At 63.3% G+C, this 18199-nt stretch overlaps 1 protein-coding gene across 16 annotated transcripts in view; it reads left to right on the forward strand.

The window, feature by feature from the left end:
- SBNO2 (strawberry notch homolog 2) overlaps nt 1-18199 on the forward strand; it is a 47546-nt gene that overhangs the window by 11649 nt on the left and 17698 nt on the right. For 10 of the 16 annotated variants that reach the window (XM_060145825.1, XM_060145823.1, XM_060145827.1 and 7 more), the window contains exons 2-4: nt 4441-4632; nt 9103-9176; nt 9771-9879. In XM_060145825.1, the coding sequence (XP_060001808.1) occupies nt 4480-4632; nt 9103-9176; nt 9771-9879 (336 nt within the window). In that variant the 5' untranslated portion in view covers nt 4441-4479. Of the gene's footprint in view, nt 1-4440; nt 4633-9102; nt 9177-9770; nt 9880-17061; nt 17280-18199 lie in introns of those variants that run through there. The other 6 variants (XM_060145831.1, XM_060145830.1, XM_060145832.1 and 3 more) reach the window with 4 other exon arrangements.

The following is an 18199-nucleotide window of genomic DNA, read 5'->3' on the forward strand; positions in this document are numbered from 1 at the left end:
CCACCGCTGGCATCCCAGGGCTGCTGTGTTTCACAGGCCTCCTGGGAACCCGTGGAGGTCCTGGGTCGCACGCTTGGTGCCAGCCTCGCCCTGGTCAGCAGTGCGCCCAGCCCCGGGTGGCAGGAATTAGAGCCCAGTGTAAGGGTGGCTCCTTGGCTCTGCTGAATGAAGCGGCCGAAGGAAGCCCCCCCCCGTCCTGTCCGAGTGTCCGGGGGTGGCCGTAACAGCTGACTGCACACTTGGCTTAAACCAGAGATTTATCCTCTCCTGGCTCTGGAGGCCAGCCATCTGAGATCAAGGTGCAGCAGGGCTGTGCTCCCTCCAGAGGCTGGGGTGGGGGGCGGCTGGGGGGTGGGGATCCTTCCCACCTCTTCCAGCTCCTGGGGCTCCAGGTATCCTAGGCCTGTGGCTGCATCACCCCAGCCTCTGCCTCTGTCTTCCTGTGGCTTCTCCCTGTGTCTCTGTGTCCAAATTTCCCTCTTATAAAGGCACAGTCTTTGTGTTAGGACCACCCTGCTGCAGTACGACCCCACCTTAACTGATTTCATCTGTGAAGACCCTATTTCTAAATGAGGGCCTATTCCCAGGTTCCTGGTGGACATGAACTTGGGGGACACCAGTCTCTCCAGCACACCTCCTCTGTCCCACCACCTCCCTCCTGCACACTGGGTTCTGTCCACCAAATCCCCATACCCCCATCGCTCACCAGCTGACCCTGTGTCCCCATGCGTCCCACCCGAGTACCGGGCCTGGTCAGTTGGTGGGGAGGCCCCTGAGGCTTCCCTCCCTTTCCGGCCTGTCCATGGAGGTGACTGTCCAGTGGCACGTGCCCTCCTGGGGGTCCTGACACAGCCGAGCGGTGCCAGCCAGCCCAGGTGCGACCTCAGAGCGTGGCCGGTGCCCGCAGGACAGGGCCCCATCCCCTTGCCCGAGCATCCCTGTCCCTCCATCCCTCCGACTTCAGCACGGAGCCTCTCCGGGCGCCCCCACTGGGGACTGACCCCAGGCTGGCTCTGATCAGCAGGGCGAGGAGGGAGCTCCCCACTCCGGCCCTCCCCCAGATACCCCGTTCAGCCCAGTCGGGGCCTGGCCAGGCCTCCCGATTCCACCAGGGCCTCTGTCCCCACGCGCCCCCAACTCTTCCCCCCGTCCCAGGATCCCAGGGCTGTTGCTCAGACCCCAGTGGAGGGGTGACCAGAGGGCTGCCGTCCTGTGGCCTGGAGGAGGCCGGCAGGTCCCTGATGCCTGGAGACGCAGTTCCTGGGGGGCCGGATAACAAGTGGCCAGCGGGGCCAGGCACCACCCGGCGGGGGTCCAGGCGGCCGGTTCTGAGGGTGCTTGGGGGGCTGAGCCAGTAGCACGCATCGTGGGTGAGATCCAGCGGCCTGCCCTGGGGACACCGGCCCCGCGGTGAGGTCTGGCCAGGGTGATGGGGTGAAGTGGGCTCAGGCAAGAGGCAGGGGTGGCCGCGGTCACCTGCCAGCTGGGCGCATCCTATGGTCTGGGCCACCAATTCTTTGATCTTTCTCTTTTACAATGACTCATTCGAAACCTGATCTCAAAAGGAAATCCTGCAACTCAAAGCTGGGTGAAGCGTGGGCCCTTCCCTGAGAGCACCTTGTGGGCACCCACGTGGCACGTGTCATGGGGCTCACGTCTAAAAATACACTCTGACCCGGCCTCCTTCAGCCCCAAGGCCCCGCCTGGTGGGGTCGATCCTAGGCGGCTGGAAGCCCCCCAGGGACGTGGTGAGGTCACCCTCTGCAGCTCTGGGGCTGGCTACAGGGTCTTGAGCCCGGGCCGGGGCGGGGCTGGTGGGGCTGCTTAGCAGAGGTCAGAAAGTGAGGGGATGGGTGGGGGGACTGTGTTTGGGGGCTGCCCCAGTGCCAGCACTGGTGGGACGGGGGAGCAGGAAGCCAAGACTGTGGAGGTGGGGGCGGGGAGATGACCTTGGGCCTGGGCATCGAAGGACAGAGACACCATAGGGGTGGCCCTGGGGGCATGGGGATGGCGGTGGGCACAGTGTCAACCCCTCCCCAGCCCCCGACAACTGCTCTCTGTCTGTGGATCTGCCTGTTCTGGACGTTTCCCATCAGTGGAATCACACCCTGTGGGTCCTTCTGTGTCTGGCTTCTCTCACTGAGCATCACGTTCTCAGGGTCCGTCCACGTGGTAGCGAGTGTCAGGGCTTCACCCCTTTGCGTGGCTGTGTGATGCCCCCGTGTGTGGAGGGACCACGTGGTGTTTATCCATCATCTGCTGGTGGGTACTTGGGCTGTGTCCACGTTTTGGCTGCAACGGTGACCGTTTAACCGTGTGAGGAGCTGCCGACCCCCAGGTGGCACCACGTTCATTCCCACCCACCGCGTCCCCCCTGCCCCATCCCGGATAATGGTGCCCTGCAGACGCCTTGACTCGCAGGCACATCGCTCCCCTCCCCACACCCCCCTCCGGGTCCTGGTCTGAACCCCCGCTTGGCGGTGTCCCCAAGGCATGCCCCCTGCCCCGTGTCTTTGAGAGGACAGGATGTACAGGCTCCGTTACAGGAACTCCCACCCAGTCATGGAGCCCTCGCTGCAGGGACAGACCTCTTGCTGGGGGAACGTGATGCCCTGGATGGCAGGTGACGGCGTGGGGCCTGAGCCTGCTGGGGCTGCTACTCAGAACGGGGGCCATGGGGGCGCGCAAGCCTGGCCTGCAGCCGGGGGGTTCCTCGGGCGCAGCGCACCCTGGGGACGGCCTGGGGTCCCCCTCCCATGCTTTTTGGCCGTGGGCTCTGGATGGTGCTTCCCAAGAAAGCAGCCCCGCCCTCCGCGGCTGCAGAGCCTGGAAGTGCCCGCGAGTGGGACGGGGTCGGTGGTGCTCGGGGTGTGGCTGTCGAGAGAGGGACGCTGTGGCAGCAGGGGTGTCAGTGGGGTTAGTGGGGGTCTCAGGCAGAGACACATGCCCTGCACTTGCTGCAGACAAGTGACCCAAGGGACACAGCGAGCCAGCCCGCCTTCCATCCCAGAGGGATCCGCTGAGGGGTCCCATGAATCGAGGAGCTTCCCGGGGCCTCCGCGGAGGCAGCGGTCACTGGAGTGGCTTGGGATCGCGGAGGCTCTGGGCTCCACTGCGCGCCAGGTGAGCCTTGTGCTCATACCCGAGCAGCCCATCCTCCCGATGACCAAACCGAAGCTCAGAGGAGCTCAGGCGCCCCGAGTTGTGGGAGGTTCTCCGACCCTTAGACGCAGAGCTGGGCTTTGACCGTCCTCCTGACCGAGACCGTGGGTCCCAGAGCAGCCTCGCATTCCTCCTCCTCCCGCCGGGTCTGGCCTGCAGGAGGCTGGGGGCCGTGGCACTGGCGGCCGGCCAGCAGCTGGAGCCCAAGGCCTGAGCAGAGCGGGGCGGCCCGGCCTCCACTCCCTTCCTGAAGGGCTGGACGCAGCTGTGGGCTGTGGCCCGGCCCCCGGGCCCCTTTCCTTCTGGGTCGCAGGGTGAGGCGCGCACGGGCTGCCCAGCCGGTGAAGGCGGCCCTCCCCGCCCCCACGGGATTGCACAAGCTGCCCGTGTGCGGCAGTGATTACTGGAAGTCCCGAGGATTTCTTCACTCTGGGCTTGGCCGGGAGTGCCAGCCGCCTCCCCTTCCTGCCTCCCCGGGTGATTAACGTCCTGGGGCTGCTTCCCAAGGTGTGCTCCGCCAGCCTGGGGTCCCTGCTATCGGAGGCGGGCGATGGGGCCTGGGGCCTGGGGTCCCAGGCCACAGGCGGGTGCGAATCGGGGGGATCGCGTGGGGCTAGGTCGGCCCCTGCAGCTTTTCCCGGCTGGGTGTCTGCCCTCCTTCTCAGTGGGGACCCTGTGTGACGTTAGCCCCATCTGGGTCTGGGAGCTCTTCCCCACTCAGCTTGGCCCCAACCACCCGGAGACCCTCGGCAAGCCTGACCTGGTTGCAGAGGTGTGGGGCTTCCCAGCCCCGGTGGGCCCCCCAGCTCAGAGCTGCTGGCTGGTCGGGCTTCCTCTCTGCCAGACATGCTAGGTACAGAGAGCCAGGGGTGCGCCCCCCCGCGGCTCATGCTGGGCTCGCTGGGCTCCCAGGGCTCGAGGCCCACTTTGTGGGTGGAGGGAGCAGCCCCCGGCCAGCATTATTCAGGGGCCTGAGAACGAGGGTGGGAGAGCGGTGGGGCCTGGCCACCCGGAAGGGGTTGCCCTCACCCTGGCGGTCCCAGCCCGGGTCCCCAGGAGGGGGTGGCCGGACAGCAGGAGGGCCACCCCGGCAGCACTGCGATGCTGGGAGCATCAGCTTGCCCCCTGCGTGGATGGGGCAGTCAGAGGGGCTGGGGGGACATCTACGGGGTCCCCTGGGGGTCCTGCCACCCCCTAGCCTGCTGACCCTGTCCCTGGAGGGCGCCCTCCCCTGTCGGGATCAGAGGGCAACCTCAGGACATGCGTGTCTTTCCCCAGGTCATGATGCCACCACCACGGAGCAAGAAGCCCAGATAGATGCCCCTGCGGCCCGGCGTGTGGAGCCCCCCGATGCTGGCAGTGGGGCCCACCATGGATGGGGAGTTCCCTCCGCACGAGCCTCCACCAGCCGGCAGCGTCCTGTACAGCCCGCCGCCCCTGCAGACCCCACTGTGCGGGCCCAGCGTCCAGGTGAGCCCCAGCCCTCAGGGTCTCCTCCCGGCCCCTCGGCGCTTCTCTGGTGCCTCAAGCCCATATCCCAGCCCCCAGGTTTGCAGGCAGGACCCTCCAGGGGCTCCCGTCACCCCCAAGTCCCTCACGTGTTAGCCGTGAGGTTTCTCCTGCCAAGGCCTCGGCTGGCCCTCGGGACGCTCGGCCCAGGCGGCTGCCCTCACCTGCGGGACGTCGAGGGCTTGGACCACTGTGGCAGGTCACACTCGTCTGCTCTGCTTCATCACTTCTTTCTTCTTACTTTATGAGACTTTATTTCTTAAGCAGTTCTAGGTTTACAGGAAAATGGCACAGCAAGTTCCCGTACACCTCTCCCCCCCCCACTTCCCCACTGTTAACATTCTCACACTCGTGGGTGTGCTGTGTTCCAACCTGGGAGCCGGTGCTGACCCAGCATTGTTACCTGAGGGCCACGGTGACGTTCGGTTCACTCTTGGTGTTGGATGTTCTGTGGGTTTTGACAGATGTCAAGATGACACGCATCCACCATTACGGCGTCACACAGCGTAGTTTCACTGCCCTAAAACCCCTCTGGTCCCCACCTGTCCATCCCTCCTCCCCCCAACCCCCGCATTGCTGATCCTTCCCCTGGCTCCAGAGACCTGCCTTTTCCAGAATGTCCCAGAGTTGGAATCACAGTGTGTAGCCTTTTCAGATCTGCTTCTTCCGCTTAGCGATGTGTATTTAAGGTTCCTCCGAGACTTTTCCTGGCTTCACAGCCCATTTCTTTTTAGCACTAAACAACTTTCCATCGTCCGCATGTCCCATGGTTGCTTCCACCCACCGAGGGACATCTCGCTTGCTTCCGAGCTCTGATGACTGCAATAAAAGTACCACGAGTGGTAAAACGACCCTAGGGGCCAGGCCTCCTCATATCACAAAAGGTACAAGAGGCCTCGTGAAGAGAAGTGTCCAGAGTCCTCCAGCGAGTCAGGCCTAGAGCCAAACAGGGGCTCTTTCCCTGCAGAAAAGAAAAGAAGCTGAGTTTCTCTGTGTGGAGACTCGAGCTGCCGGGTGGGGAGACCAGATGGGGTACAGGCACCAGGGGGCCGCGTGGGCTGCGGCAGTGATGCGCACACCTGCGTTGGGAGAGAGAGCAAGGATCCAGCTTGGGGTTGGGAGAAGCCGGGCCCTGGGCCTCGGGACCCAAGTGGAGCTCCAGGTTGAGGGTCCAGAGCTGTCATGAGGCATCCCAGACCCCAGAGTGTAGCATCAGATGGGGCTGGGAGGTGCGCGCGAACCCAGGACTCACTCCGTGCCTGGCTGTGCTCACAAGGCACCCTAATTGGGCGGAGCACAGTGCCAAGCCACATTGAGCGGGCCTTGCCAGTCGGCAGGGAGGGAGCAAAAACGGGTCACAGCCGCAGACCCACCCGCAGCTTCCAAGCCTCGGCTGATGGCCAGAGCCTCCGGCCAGGGCCCCGGGCACACGTGTGCCAGGCCAGCTGTACCCACGGGGCCCCTGCCCTCCTCAGCCCCACCTCCCTCCAAGCCTCTGGCCGCCCGCGCCCACCCTGAGGCTCTCGGATGCCCCGGTGCCATCCCACACGCGGCACAAAGCGTGCTCCTTCCTTGGGTGCTATGTCGCCCTGTTTTGCAGGCTCGGAGCACGCGCCTGTCATTCTTGTCTTTGTTTTTTTTTTTTTTTGCGGTACGGGGGCCTCTCACTGCCGTGGCCTCTTGCGTTGCAGAGCACAGGCTCTGGACGCGCAGGCTCAGCGGCCATGGCTCACGGGCCCAGCCGCTCCGCGGCATGTGGGATCTTCCCGGACCGGGGCACGAACCTGCGTCCCCTGCATCGGCAGGCGGACTCTCAACCACTGCACCACCAGGGAAGCCCGCGCCTGTCATTCTTATAACGCCTCAGGGTTCCTTCTCCTCAGCATCCCATCATTTGCCTAATTATTTTCCTGTTGTTGGGCCTTTGGGGTGACTCCAGTTTTTTCTGCTGCTATAAATAGCGCCACTGCGTTTTCCTCCCCCCTCCTGGATGAGTCCCTGGGGGTGTGTTTCTGGAATAGAATTCCTGGGTCAGAGCGAGCCCCAGCTTGGGCGGGTTTGCAGAGGATGGAGCTGTTCCACAGGGAATGGGCTCCTGCCACGTCCCGTGGTGTTGACCCAGGAAGCTGACTGAGGGCCAGGACATGAGCTCTGTCTGGACAGCCCGTGTGGACCAGAGGGGCTCAGATACTGGAAGTGGGGGAGGGATGTTTGGAATAAGACAGAGACCCTTTTACAAGGGAGGTGCCGCGTGGAGCCCGACCTTGGCTCCGAGCCCCACTCCGGGCAGTCAGAGCCAGCAGGGCAGGCTCCCCAGTGCCCTCCAGGGCTCAGGCTGTGCACAGAGCCTGTTCCTCTTGGGCCACCGAATGTGGGGGTTGCCCCTCAGACCACACTGGGCCTGGCCCAAGAGTGACCAGAAGCCCGGGCAGCCCGTGGAGGCTGGGGGCATCAGTGTTGGCACTGTGCTCCTTACTTCTCTCATGTGTCCTGGCCGAACCAAGCTTGTAAGGAGGATCCCAGGGTGGAGCAGGCAGGGAGTGGAGCTGGCCCAGGACTGCCTGGCAGGAACATGCCCCCAGGACTGTCAGTGTCCCTAAGGTGGCCAGATTTAGCAAATAAAAATATAGAGCCCGGTGAAATTTAAGTTTCACATAAACACAAATAAAATTTTAGTATGTGGGTGTTCCATACAGTATTTACACTAAAAATTATCTTTTGTTTATCAGAAATTCCAATTCCTGTTTTTTATCTGGCAGCCCTATGTTATCTGCCGCCCTTGCTGCCCTAGCAGGAATGTCATCTTCCTTCATCAGTTTGCACATGGCCTAGTAAGCTTCTGGCTAATCTCCCAGGGCCTGCTCCTTCCCAGAAGAGGGCCATCCTCTCTGTCTCCAGGCAGGCTCTGATTGGCTAGCTGGGGTAAGGGCCCATCTTTGGACCAATGTGGTCCCACAGGCCTGCCCTCTGAAGGTGGAGTCACCCCTCTGGCTGCAAGTGTAAAATCCCGAGGAAGGCTCTGATTGGCTGGCCATGCTGTACCACCACTGTGAGATGGGGCTGGATGTCCTTGGTTGGCAGCCTTGCCAGAGCAACGTGCTGGGGGAGGAGGTTGGGGAGCTGGGTAGACAAAGTCATGAGGGACCCTCCCCAGCCTGAGGCCTCCCCAGCTTGAGGCCTCAAACTCCTCAAGGACCTGGGGGTCCCCTGGTCTGGGAGCTCCACAGGGACCGCCCCAGGCCCAGTCTGGGTGCAGGTGGAGAAGGTTGGTGAGCAAGGGGCCCCTTGGACCCCTTCTCCCTGGCTGCCCCCTTCTGGGCCCAAACTACATCCTGGACTGGCCTCTAGTTTGGAGGCCCAGGGGCCTCTACCAGTTGATACCATCTCACCACATCTCCTTCATGCCTCTTCTCTGAGCTGGACCGTGGGGAAGCAGGCGGGGCCCTGTGGGCAGCCCAGGGCTGGGGGCACAGTGATGGAAAGTGGGGCTGGCAATCCCCTTGGTAGAGAGGGCGGTCCGGGCCCCGCAGGCTGGTTCTGGGCCGGTACTAGGTCAGTGAGTCCCGAGGGGTGGGCCTTGTGTGGCCAGGGCTGGCACAAGTGGGCACGGCAGCTGCAGCCAGCGGGCCTCCCTGATGGAGCTTCACGTGGCCAGCGGCCCGTTTAGGGCAGGGACGCAGCACCCCGATTCTACAGAGGGTGTGAGTGTCCACAGCCCTACCCCTCAAGCCAGCCCTGGCACATGCTGCCCCTGCTGACCTCAGGCTCACCTTCCAGCCATCCTCCCTCCCCCTGGTGTTTCCTAAAGCAGGTTCTCCAGAACCCCTGCCTGTGCCTCACTCTTGGGCCACACGGGCTTGGCCTCTGGGAGCTCTGAGAAGGCTGGGCTTCAGACCTGCCTGGAGTGGTTGGGCTGCGAGAGTCTGGCTGGGACAGGGCCGTCCACGGTGCTGGTGGGAGCCCTTCACCCTGACCTCAGCCCCCGCCCCTCTGAGAAGTCCCCTGCCCCTCTCCCCCACCCACCCGCTGGCAGGCTGCGCGTCTCGCTTATGGGTGCTGGCTCACGAGGGACTCTTACTGTCTTGCTTTACACAGGGTCCCCTCCTCCACTTTCTAGAATGCAGGCGTCCAGCCTGGGCTCCCCAGGCCCTGCAGGGATTCTGGGGGCCCTGCCAGTCCAGAGTCAGCCATGCCCGCCACCCCCTCCCCGGCTGGTCCCCAGACCTGCTTGTGTACTGACCAAAGCCTTCCTCTTCACCACAGCCCTCTGGGTGGGTTCTTCTGTGCACATGGGGAAGCTCCTGGGCAGGCGGGCTCAGTGCTCTCTGGTGCCTGCCCCAGGGCAGTGCAGTGGTGGGGGGGATGGGGGGGAGGAGGGCCAGGGACCCTGCCCTCCTGTCCTCTCCCCTGACGCCTGCCACTCTGTCTCAGAATGCCATGCTGCATTATCCCTGGTGGAGCAGCTTCTCGCCCACGCCATACCCAGCCTTCTCCAGCGAGAGCCAGTAAGTGCCCAGCCCCACTGTGTCCTGCTGGGGGGTCCCCCCTCGCAGGGGCTTCGCTATGCCTCCTCATCCCGCAGTCATGGGCTAAAGAAAACTAGAGCTCTCAGCCACGGGGGCTGTGGGCCCGGCCCTGGCCACATGGGGAGAGCTGAGACTGACCTGCTGTGGTCTGTCTAGCGAGAACTCTCCAGGGAAGAGGGCAGAGGTAGTGGGGACGAGGGGGCCAGGAAGGGCTATACTGTGGGGGGCACACCAGGTGGTGGTGAGAAACTTCAGGGGTGAAAGGAGCTGGGAGGACAGCTTCCCCATGGAGGGCATCAGCAAGCTGGGTTTTGAAGGGTAAGTAGGAGTTTGCCAAGAGAGCACGCCTGGTACCAGGCCAAGGAATGGCCCATGCAAAGGGCACGGAAGCACATGTAGCCAGAGCCTCGAGGTTCTTCTGGGGCGCCATGTCCCGAGACATGGGTGCGTGGGCCCCTCCTGAGCGGAGTTTCTGAGGCGCCGGAGTTGTTCCTGCTGGCCTGTCCTGCACCTGGGGTGGGCAGGCAGCACCCCCATCACGCCTGCTGGCTCAGCTTCCTTCTCCGCCTCCAGCCAGTTCATGAACTCCTCCTTCATTGTGGGCCAGCCCTGCGTGGACACCAGCTATGGGCCTGCAGCCGCCACCCCCAGCTTCCCGCCAAAGAGCAGCGACTTTCCTCAGGTAGGAGACCTCGGCTGGGCTGTGCCCCGCGTGGGGTGTCAGTGCTGGGGGACTGGGCTTGTTTGGGGGACGGGCTGGTGTGACTTCCCCGCAGCAGACGGGGGTGCCGGGTCGGAGGTCACGAAACCGAGGCTGGGGGCCCAGCTGCGCTTCTGCTCGTCTGCGGGTTATGGGGCCACATCTCGAGCGTCCGATTTCCTCGCCCACTTGCTCCATCTGGGTGCCCTAGCGCCTTGGCGGGGTCCACGTTCCCGGCGCCCCCCCAGGCCGGAGTGACGCCCCATCAGGTCGAAACAGCATAGTGAGCATTTATGTCCCCGAAACGGTAGCCACTTGACGAACGTGAGCCCCTCGAGTTGGAGGAAGGGAGGACGTCTGACCTCGATCTTTTGGGGGACGCCAGGCAGCTCAGCCCCCAGGGAGTCAGGCGGACCCCGCCTTGTAGCCTTGTCCACGGGGTTCACAAGTGGGTCCCACACCTCTGTCCCGCACGGCAGCTGTCGAACCTGAGAGCCTCAGAGGGGGTTTGCGGGAAGGAGCCCAGCAGTGTCGTGGGGTGACCCCAACAGGGGCCAGGTGGCGCCGAGTTTCCCTTGGGAAGCTGAAACCGTTGGCAGCTTCCGTGCTGGCCTCTGGGTCTGGGCTGCCTCGGCGCTCAGTTAGGGAAGCATCCACGTGGGCCCGCCAGGGAGTGGGGTGTCAGGTGCTCAGCTCCCCTGAGCCTCAGTTTCCTTCTGTAAAGTAGGGGCTCATGGGCCCCACCAGGTGACAGGCCGAGGGAGGCCACGGCACACACGGGCCAGTGCAGACCTGCTGGACTCACTTGGACCAAGGCCAGGGCCGTTCAGACCGGCCCACACTCACTGGGGCAGCAGCAGGGCCGGGCAGAGAACCGGACCGAAGGGTGTGTGCTGCGGTGACAGCATCCCCCCCAAATCCAGGTCCTCCCGAGACCTCAGGACAAGACCCTACTTGGCAGTCAGGTGTTTGCGGGTGTGATTAGGTAGACGGAGCTGAGGTCCTCCCAGTTAGGGTGGCCCTAAACCCTCTGGGGTCCCTGTGGAGATACAGCTGCGGGGGCCGGGGTCGGGGGCAGGCACGTGGCCGGGGAGGTGGAGCTCAGGCACTGGGGAGGTGGGGGAACCCGGAGCCTGGGGGGCACAGCCCTGCCACACCGTACCCTGGACGTCTGCCCTGAGCTGCCCTGTCAGTGACCCTCTGTGGCCACCCAGGAAACAACACGGCTGGGCCTCGTGGCGACGGGAGCAGAGCCTGCCCCTTGGGAGCCCCAAGTACCCCAGGGTGAGGGCGAGGGCCGTGGGGCAGGAACAGGAGGCCCGTGGACGCAGCCTCCCTGCCTTTACAGAGGCATACGTGGTTTCCTCTGCCCGCCGCCAGCCCGTGAGGAGACCCTTGGCCTCCAGGAGAGGAAGGGCCAGTGGGTTCAGCATCCAGGGCGCCCGGCCGACGGCCCAGGACCTTCTCCCCACCCACTACGGCCCCATGTCTCTGGCTCATCTGCGGGCTGGCGGCTGACGGGCCTCCTGTGCACCGTGTCCTGGGCACCGCTCTGCGTCCAGACTTGGTCCCCTGCTGGGGCGTCCCTGCTGGGTGGATGAAGCCTTTGGGGGTGTCCCGGCCCCTGCGGCCACCCGCCTGGCCTCGCTCCGCCCCCCACTCGCCCGCTCCCGCTGCTGCCCCAGCTCTGCGAGGGATCCACGCGGCTTCCGAGCCCAGCAGCCCCCGGGGCGCCGCGTCCGCTCCTTGCTGCAGGTGGGGAAGCGCGCCCCGTGTTGGAGGTTGCTCATCCACCTGACAGATGCTCGCTGAGAGCGGCCGCAGCCCACCCTCTCTCCAGCTGCCCTTGCTGGGGGCGACTTGGACCCAGATCTCCCTTTAGAGCAGCGAAACCTTCTTCAAACGCAATCTTACCTCACTGCCAACCATGGGGTCAGACAGATGTGAGACCACAGTTCAGCCAGGCTGAGGGTCTGAGGCCTAGTGGTCAGCCTCCTCCACCTCCCCCGGGACCCTGGGCCTGTGCGCCAAGCCAGGATGGAGTCCAGAGCGAGCCTGGCATTCAAGGCCCTTCCCAGCTCAGCCCTGGCCCGGTGGGTCCACCACAGCCACCTCTGCTCCTGGTTCAGACTGAGTGACGTCGCACGGGGGCCAGCACAGGGACAGCCCCAAAGACGCCCCTGTCCTGGTCCCGGGACCTGTGGATCTGTTGCCTCACGGGGCAGAGGTGACTTTGCAGGTGGGATTAAATTAAGGCCCCTGAGATGGGGGTGACCCTGGATTCCCTGGGGGGCCCAGTGTCATCACAGGGTCTTTTTTTTTTTAATATATATATATATTTTTTTCAATTAATTAATGTACGTTTGGCTGCGTTGGGTCTTCGTTGCTGCGCATAGGCTTTCTCTAGCTGCGGCAAGTGGGAGCTACTCTTCGTTGCGGTGCGCAGGCTTCTCATTGCGGTGGCTTCTCTTTTTGCAGAGCACGGGCTCTAGGTGCGCGGGCTTCAGTAGTTGTGGCATGTGGGCTCAGTAGTTGTGGCTCATGGGCTCTAGAGTGCAGGCTCAGTAGCTGTGGTGCACAGGCTTAGTTGCTCCGCAGCATGTGGGATCTTCCCGGACCAGGGCTTGAACCCGTGTCCCCTGCATTGGCAGGCGGATTCTTAACCACTGCGCCACCACAGAAGTCCACAAGGTCTTTATGAGAGGGAGGCGGGAGGGTCAGAGGCAGAGAGAGACGGGAGATGCTGCGCTGCTGGCTGTGAGGTTGCAGGAGGGGCCGCGAGCCGGGGATGCGGCGCCTCTAGAAGCTGGAAAAGGTGGGAACCGCTGCTGCCCTGGAGCCTCTGGTAGGAACCGACTCTGACAACCCATCTCAGACTTCTGACCTCCAGAACCATAAAGTAATAAACGTGTGTTGTTTTAAGCCGCTTCACCATGTGAAGCCTTCATGAGGCCCATGGCACACCGTTGAAGCGTTCACTCCTGTTTGTACATTAGAAGGAGTTGGAATGGGGAATCCAGACCTGGGCTGGGGGCAGGAAGTGAATAGAAGCCCACAGGCCTTAACACACCTCCTGGTTACTAAACTTGAGCCCTGAGTTTCCTAGCAGCCAAAGCAAAAAGAGAAAGGAGATGGGTTGTGTGACTCTTGCTGCCTAGCAGGAGAAAGCTTCTCCCCGACTTCCATTTGGGGCCGGGAGCAGTTCCCTGGGGGCTGCACATGAGCCAGCCCAGGCCAGGACCTTTGGTGAGGGTCGAGCCAGCCTCTGTGTGGGGTCCCCATTTCCCAGGTATCTGGGAAGGATCTCTGGCCAGAGGGACTCTGCCCTGGGGAAAGCGGGAAGCCAGTCCGGTCCCTGCTCTGGGGCAGCTCTGCTTCACTGGACAGTCCTGGCCATCAGACCTGGCACCCATTGAGCCCCCAGAGCCAGGGCCCTGGGTTCCAAGTGTGGGAGGGGAAGTGCCCCCAGGGATTACCTGAAAATTTCAGCTCTGACGCTCTTGCCTACACATTACACATGGCATCTTACGTAGCCAAGACCAGCGTCACAGGGCAGAAATTAGCCCTGGTGCAACACTGGTGACCACACCCATGGGTGTGCTGAGGCGCCGAAAGAACCGGCCAGGTGTCTGTAGGGTGCCCCACACTGGGAGGGGGTCTGCGTCCCTGGCAGGAGGCCCACAAACACGGCACGTTGTCTTCAAGGCCTTGTCGATGCGTTTCGTTGCTGATGGGTTGACCTTGACCCCTGGTGAGGCAGCTTCCTCTGGGTCCCCCCACTGTGCACTGTCCTTCCCACCCTCAGGTTGACACAGAGTTGCTCAGGCCCTTATACCCCTTACACCTTGAGGGGCCCCACCTGGGGTCTCCCACTGCAGGGTATGGTACATGTTGGGGGGTGTGGACGTGTGGCTTTTATTTCTTAATTGGAATGTGACTTGCATTTCATACGGTTCAGCAGCTTTTCTGCATTCACAGTGTTGTGCAGACATCACCTTTGTCCAAAGTCCAGAACCTTCCATCCCCCAAAAGAAACCCCATCCCCCTTAGCAGTCACCCTTCCCCCTCCTCCATCCCGACACCACAAGCCCCCTCTCTGTGTCTGTGGATCTGCCTGTTCTGGACGTTTCCCGTCAGTGGAATCGCACACCGTGTGTGCTTGTGTCTGGCTTCTCTCACTGAGCATCGTGTTCTCAGGGTCCGTCCACGTTGCAGCGAGTGTCCGTGCTTCACCCCTTTACGTGGCTGAGGGACGTCCCCGTGTGTTGGGGGACACGTGTGTGTATGTGTTTGTCCATCGATGGACATTTGGGTCGTTTCCACCTCTCGACTGCCGTAAATCATGCTGGTGTGGACGTGCGTGTAGACTTCAGTGTGAGCGTGTGTTCCAGGTGTGGCTGACTCTCGCTAGGAGGGCTGTTTGGGGCCTTGTTGGAGTCGGGGTTGGGGGGGTGCCCAGCCTTCCAAATGCCCCCCGAGGCGTTGTGCCTCCAGCTCTTGCTGCCCCTGCCCCTCCAGGCCTTCCCCTGGGTTCTCCCCACCCTGGTTTCTCTGGGGTCCTGGCTGCAGGAGTGGCTGCCCCGCCCTCCTTCACTGCCCCCCAGTGCCGAGCCCCGCTGCAGCCCCCGGGATCAGGTGCTGCCCTGACCCCTCCTCCCAAGGCCCCCTGGACCCTCACGTCTCAGCCGGGCCCCGGGGAGGGGGAGGGCTCTTTTTGGTGGGCTGAGACCCCCTCACGCAGTCGCAGTTGGCAGGGCAGGCGTGCGCCCTGAGGGTCCCTCCAGGCATCTCAGGTGTGCCCCGCATCCGCCCGATAAGGACACTTTCTGTCTGCCAGCCAGGCTTCTGGGAAGCAGGATGAGGTCACAGCTCAGAAAAGTGCTTTGCAAACTCTGGGCAGCTCCCCACACGGAGAGGGGTCGGCGACATCCTCTGCTCCGCGAACAGATTTCCACAGGGTCAGAGGCTTGGCCTACCCCGCCAGCAGGCTCCTGGCGATTTCTGGCGCTGGCAGGGCGCGGTGGGGGGCCGCTTCCCATGGGAAGCCCCTGGGTCACGCGGGGCCACGGCCAAGGTCCCCCGCCCTGGGGTCCGCACTCCCTCCGCAGGCTCCAGGGGAGGGTCCATCATGCTTCTCACAGCTCCTGGGGCCCCAGGCGTCCTGGGCTTGTGGCTGTGTCAGCCCACCTCTTCCTCCGTCTCCACGTGGTCTTCTCCTGTCTGTCTGTGTCCAGACCTCCCTCTTGTAAGGGCACCGGCCGTCGGCTTAGGGCCCGCCCTGCTCCAGTGCGACCACATCTTAGCCGACTACATCTGCAGTAACCCCATTTCCAAAGGAGGTCCCGACATGGGCCGCGCCCACCCCTCTGTGGCCAGCCCGGGGGCAGCCTAGGGACCAGCGAGCGTCCTGTTGGCCGGGCAGCCCCACGGATCGGACGCGCTGGCCAGACAGGGCCGACCAGCCATCTGGTGATGAGATACAGGGGGCAGAGAGTCCGAGTTTAGAAACTGCTGGCAACCTGACCAGTTTCCTGCTGCTGAAACCCAATCACAAAAAGTTTATGCTTGTCCTTTGTGGGTTTTCTTTTCAAGCCCGTTTCCTAGTAATTCTTTTTAAAATTGAGACAAAATCACACACCTTAAAATTCATCCTTCTAATGTGTATTCACAGGGTTTTACAACCACCACCTTTATGTAATTCTAGAACGTTCCATCACCCCAAAAGGAAGTCCCATCCCCATCAGCGGTCACTCCCTCACCTCCTTCGCAGCCCCTGACAGCCAGGAACCCACTCCCTGTCTCTATGGATCTGCCTGTTCTGGACATTTCCCACCAGTGGAATCACACAACGTGGGTCCTTCTGTGTCTGGCTTCTCTCACTGAGCATCGTGTTCTCAGGGTCCATCCACGTTGTAGTGAGTGTCGAGGCTTCACCCCTTTATGTGGCCGAGTGATGCTCCTGTGTGTGGAGGGACCATGTGGTGTTTGTCCGTCATCCGCTGGTGGACACTTAGGTTGTGTCCACCTTTGGCTGCTGTGGACGTGCGTCTCCATTGCCTCTGGTGGGCACCTGGCAGTGGAATCAGGGTCATGGGGTGACTATGACTGTTTTCCGAGGATGCTGCCCCGTTTTGCGCCCCCACCGGCCGTGTAGGGGCTCTGATTTCTCCAGCTCCTCCCCACACTGGTCCCTGCTGGCTTTGTGGGTCCAGCCGTCCAGGCGGGTGTGAAGTGTGTCCCGCTGGTTTCGGGTTGCGTTTCCCCGTTGCCTGACAGTTTGAGTGTCCTTCCTCCCCTTGTTGCCATTTGTATACATTCCTCACCTGCGGCAGTGGCCGCTGGCCATGTTCCCCCCACTTCCTCTGCCGGCTGTGGGCTGGAGACAGGTGAGGGCTGCAGCATTGGGCCGAGGTCTCCCTGACCTCAGGGACCCTCCCCAGTCAGAGCTCTGGGGTGCTGGGCAACCGCAGGGAGGCCCATGGGCCCGCTTGCTCCTCTCGGCCGTGGATCCGCACAGAACCGTCCTGGAATGGGGGTGATGGAAAGAAACAAGCAGGACGGGCACCAGGCCTCAGGGCTTTGTGCCCCCCGCCACTGGCCCTGTCTGCGTCCTGCCCTCTGTTCTGGGCTGCGGGTTGCAGGGGCTGACGCAACAGGGAAGAGCAGCGTTTTGGGCACAGCCAGGCCGCTTGCCAAGGCTGGAGGAGGAAGAGCAGGGCGGGGCCTGGGGCCCCATGGGGACGGCCCTCCAGGTGTGGCCACAGCACAGGCAAAGGCCCTGGGGCGGGCCCTGTGAGGCACTGGAGGCGGGCTCTGGGACAGCAAAGGTCCAGGCTGAGGAGCTGAGGGCAGGCCCAGGAGGGCGTGGGGGGCACGGAAGGGCAGCCAGCCTAGGTTTCCTCCCTGCGATGCAGGGGCCTCTGAACCTTGAGTCACTGCTGTGGGCATCCCAGGGACAGCCGTGGTCCCTGCCAGGCCCAGCTGGGCACATGCTCTGGGGGGACAGTGGTCTGGGGGAAACTGAGGCCGGGGCCAGGAGAGCGCCCGGGGCAGGCAGGGGGCGAGCCAGTGGCAGCCCGCGGGCGTTGTTGACAGCCGTATGTGGTAGATTCCGCCCCGTTCAGTAATTCTCCGCGCTTTGCCAGTAATCGTCCTGACTTACCAGGCAGACATCATTTCCTGAAAGTCAGCCGGCCTTAGGGGAAGTAGGCGCAGGCGGTGACTAAACCAACATGCAAATGCGGCCGGGCGGGCTGAGGGCTGAGGGCCGGCGGGCTGAGCCGCCCGTGGTCATGAGGCAGCTGCTCCCACCGCTTCCTCGGGACCCGGCGGCCACCATGTCCCAGCTGCGCTTCTGGCTGCAGTTTGCAGCCCTCGGCAAGGTAACCCTGGGCTCCTGCCTTGCGAGGGGGGCCGGGCTGGGAGGGCCCGTGGGAACCGCCCGGAACAGCCGGGCTGGGGGCGGGGGGGAGGGCTCCCCCAGCCTGCTCCGTCTGTCTGTTTTTGGCAGCGAGGATGACCCCGCTGGAGTTTTCCGAGCAGAGCCACATGGAATGTGGGGACAGCCAGGGAGGGCAGGGGGCTGCAGGGGGCTGAAGCCGTCCCACCTGGAGTCTTGTGGGCACTCCGTGTCCTGGGATGGTGGCAGTGGCTCTGTGGGGCATGGTTTGAGACGGGCTCTGATTGGACAGGCAGGCTCGGTCCCCATCCCTCCGTCTCTCTGTCCCGCTGTCCCTCCTCAGGGCCCCTGCCCAGGACCAGTGAGAGGACCTGTGTCCGAAGAATGTTTCTGGGGTCACTTTCCTGGCTGGGAGGGGGTGCTGAGCAGACCCAGAGCCGGGTCCAGTCTGGGGGCCATCCTGTCCCAGCCTGCTGGGCAGTGGCAGAGATGAGGTGGGGGGGGTCACTGCATGGGCAGCTCCTCGCTGGTCCAGGGTCCCCGACATGCTGAGAGGCAGTAAGCACAGTGGGCAACCCTGTGCCCTCCTGGCCCCCCAGAACTGTCGGGGTAACCAGCCAGCTCCCCCGCATTGGGGCCTGCAGTGGGAAGAGTGGGGGCAGGGGGGCCTGGGATCCCGGAGGAGTTCCAGGTGGGGACGCAGGTCGGGAGGTGAGCCCGGGGACGGGTGGACACAGGCTGCCGGGTTGGGGGCTCTGGTGAGGGCCTGGGAGCTGCGGCCCTGCCCTGACTGGGCCCCTGGGGACCCAGGGAAGGTGATTCTGGGTTTGGGTCATCTTGGAGGTCTCCTGTGGCTGCTGGGAGTCAGGTCCCAACACTGGCAGGCAGCCCACCAGGGGGGTC

Source organism: Lagenorhynchus albirostris, chromosome 3, assembly GCF_949774975.1.
Source record: "Lagenorhynchus albirostris chromosome 3, mLagAlb1.1, whole genome shotgun sequence".
In the NCBI taxonomy this organism is placed as follows: domain Eukaryota; kingdom Metazoa; phylum Chordata; class Mammalia; order Artiodactyla; family Delphinidae; genus Lagenorhynchus; species Lagenorhynchus albirostris.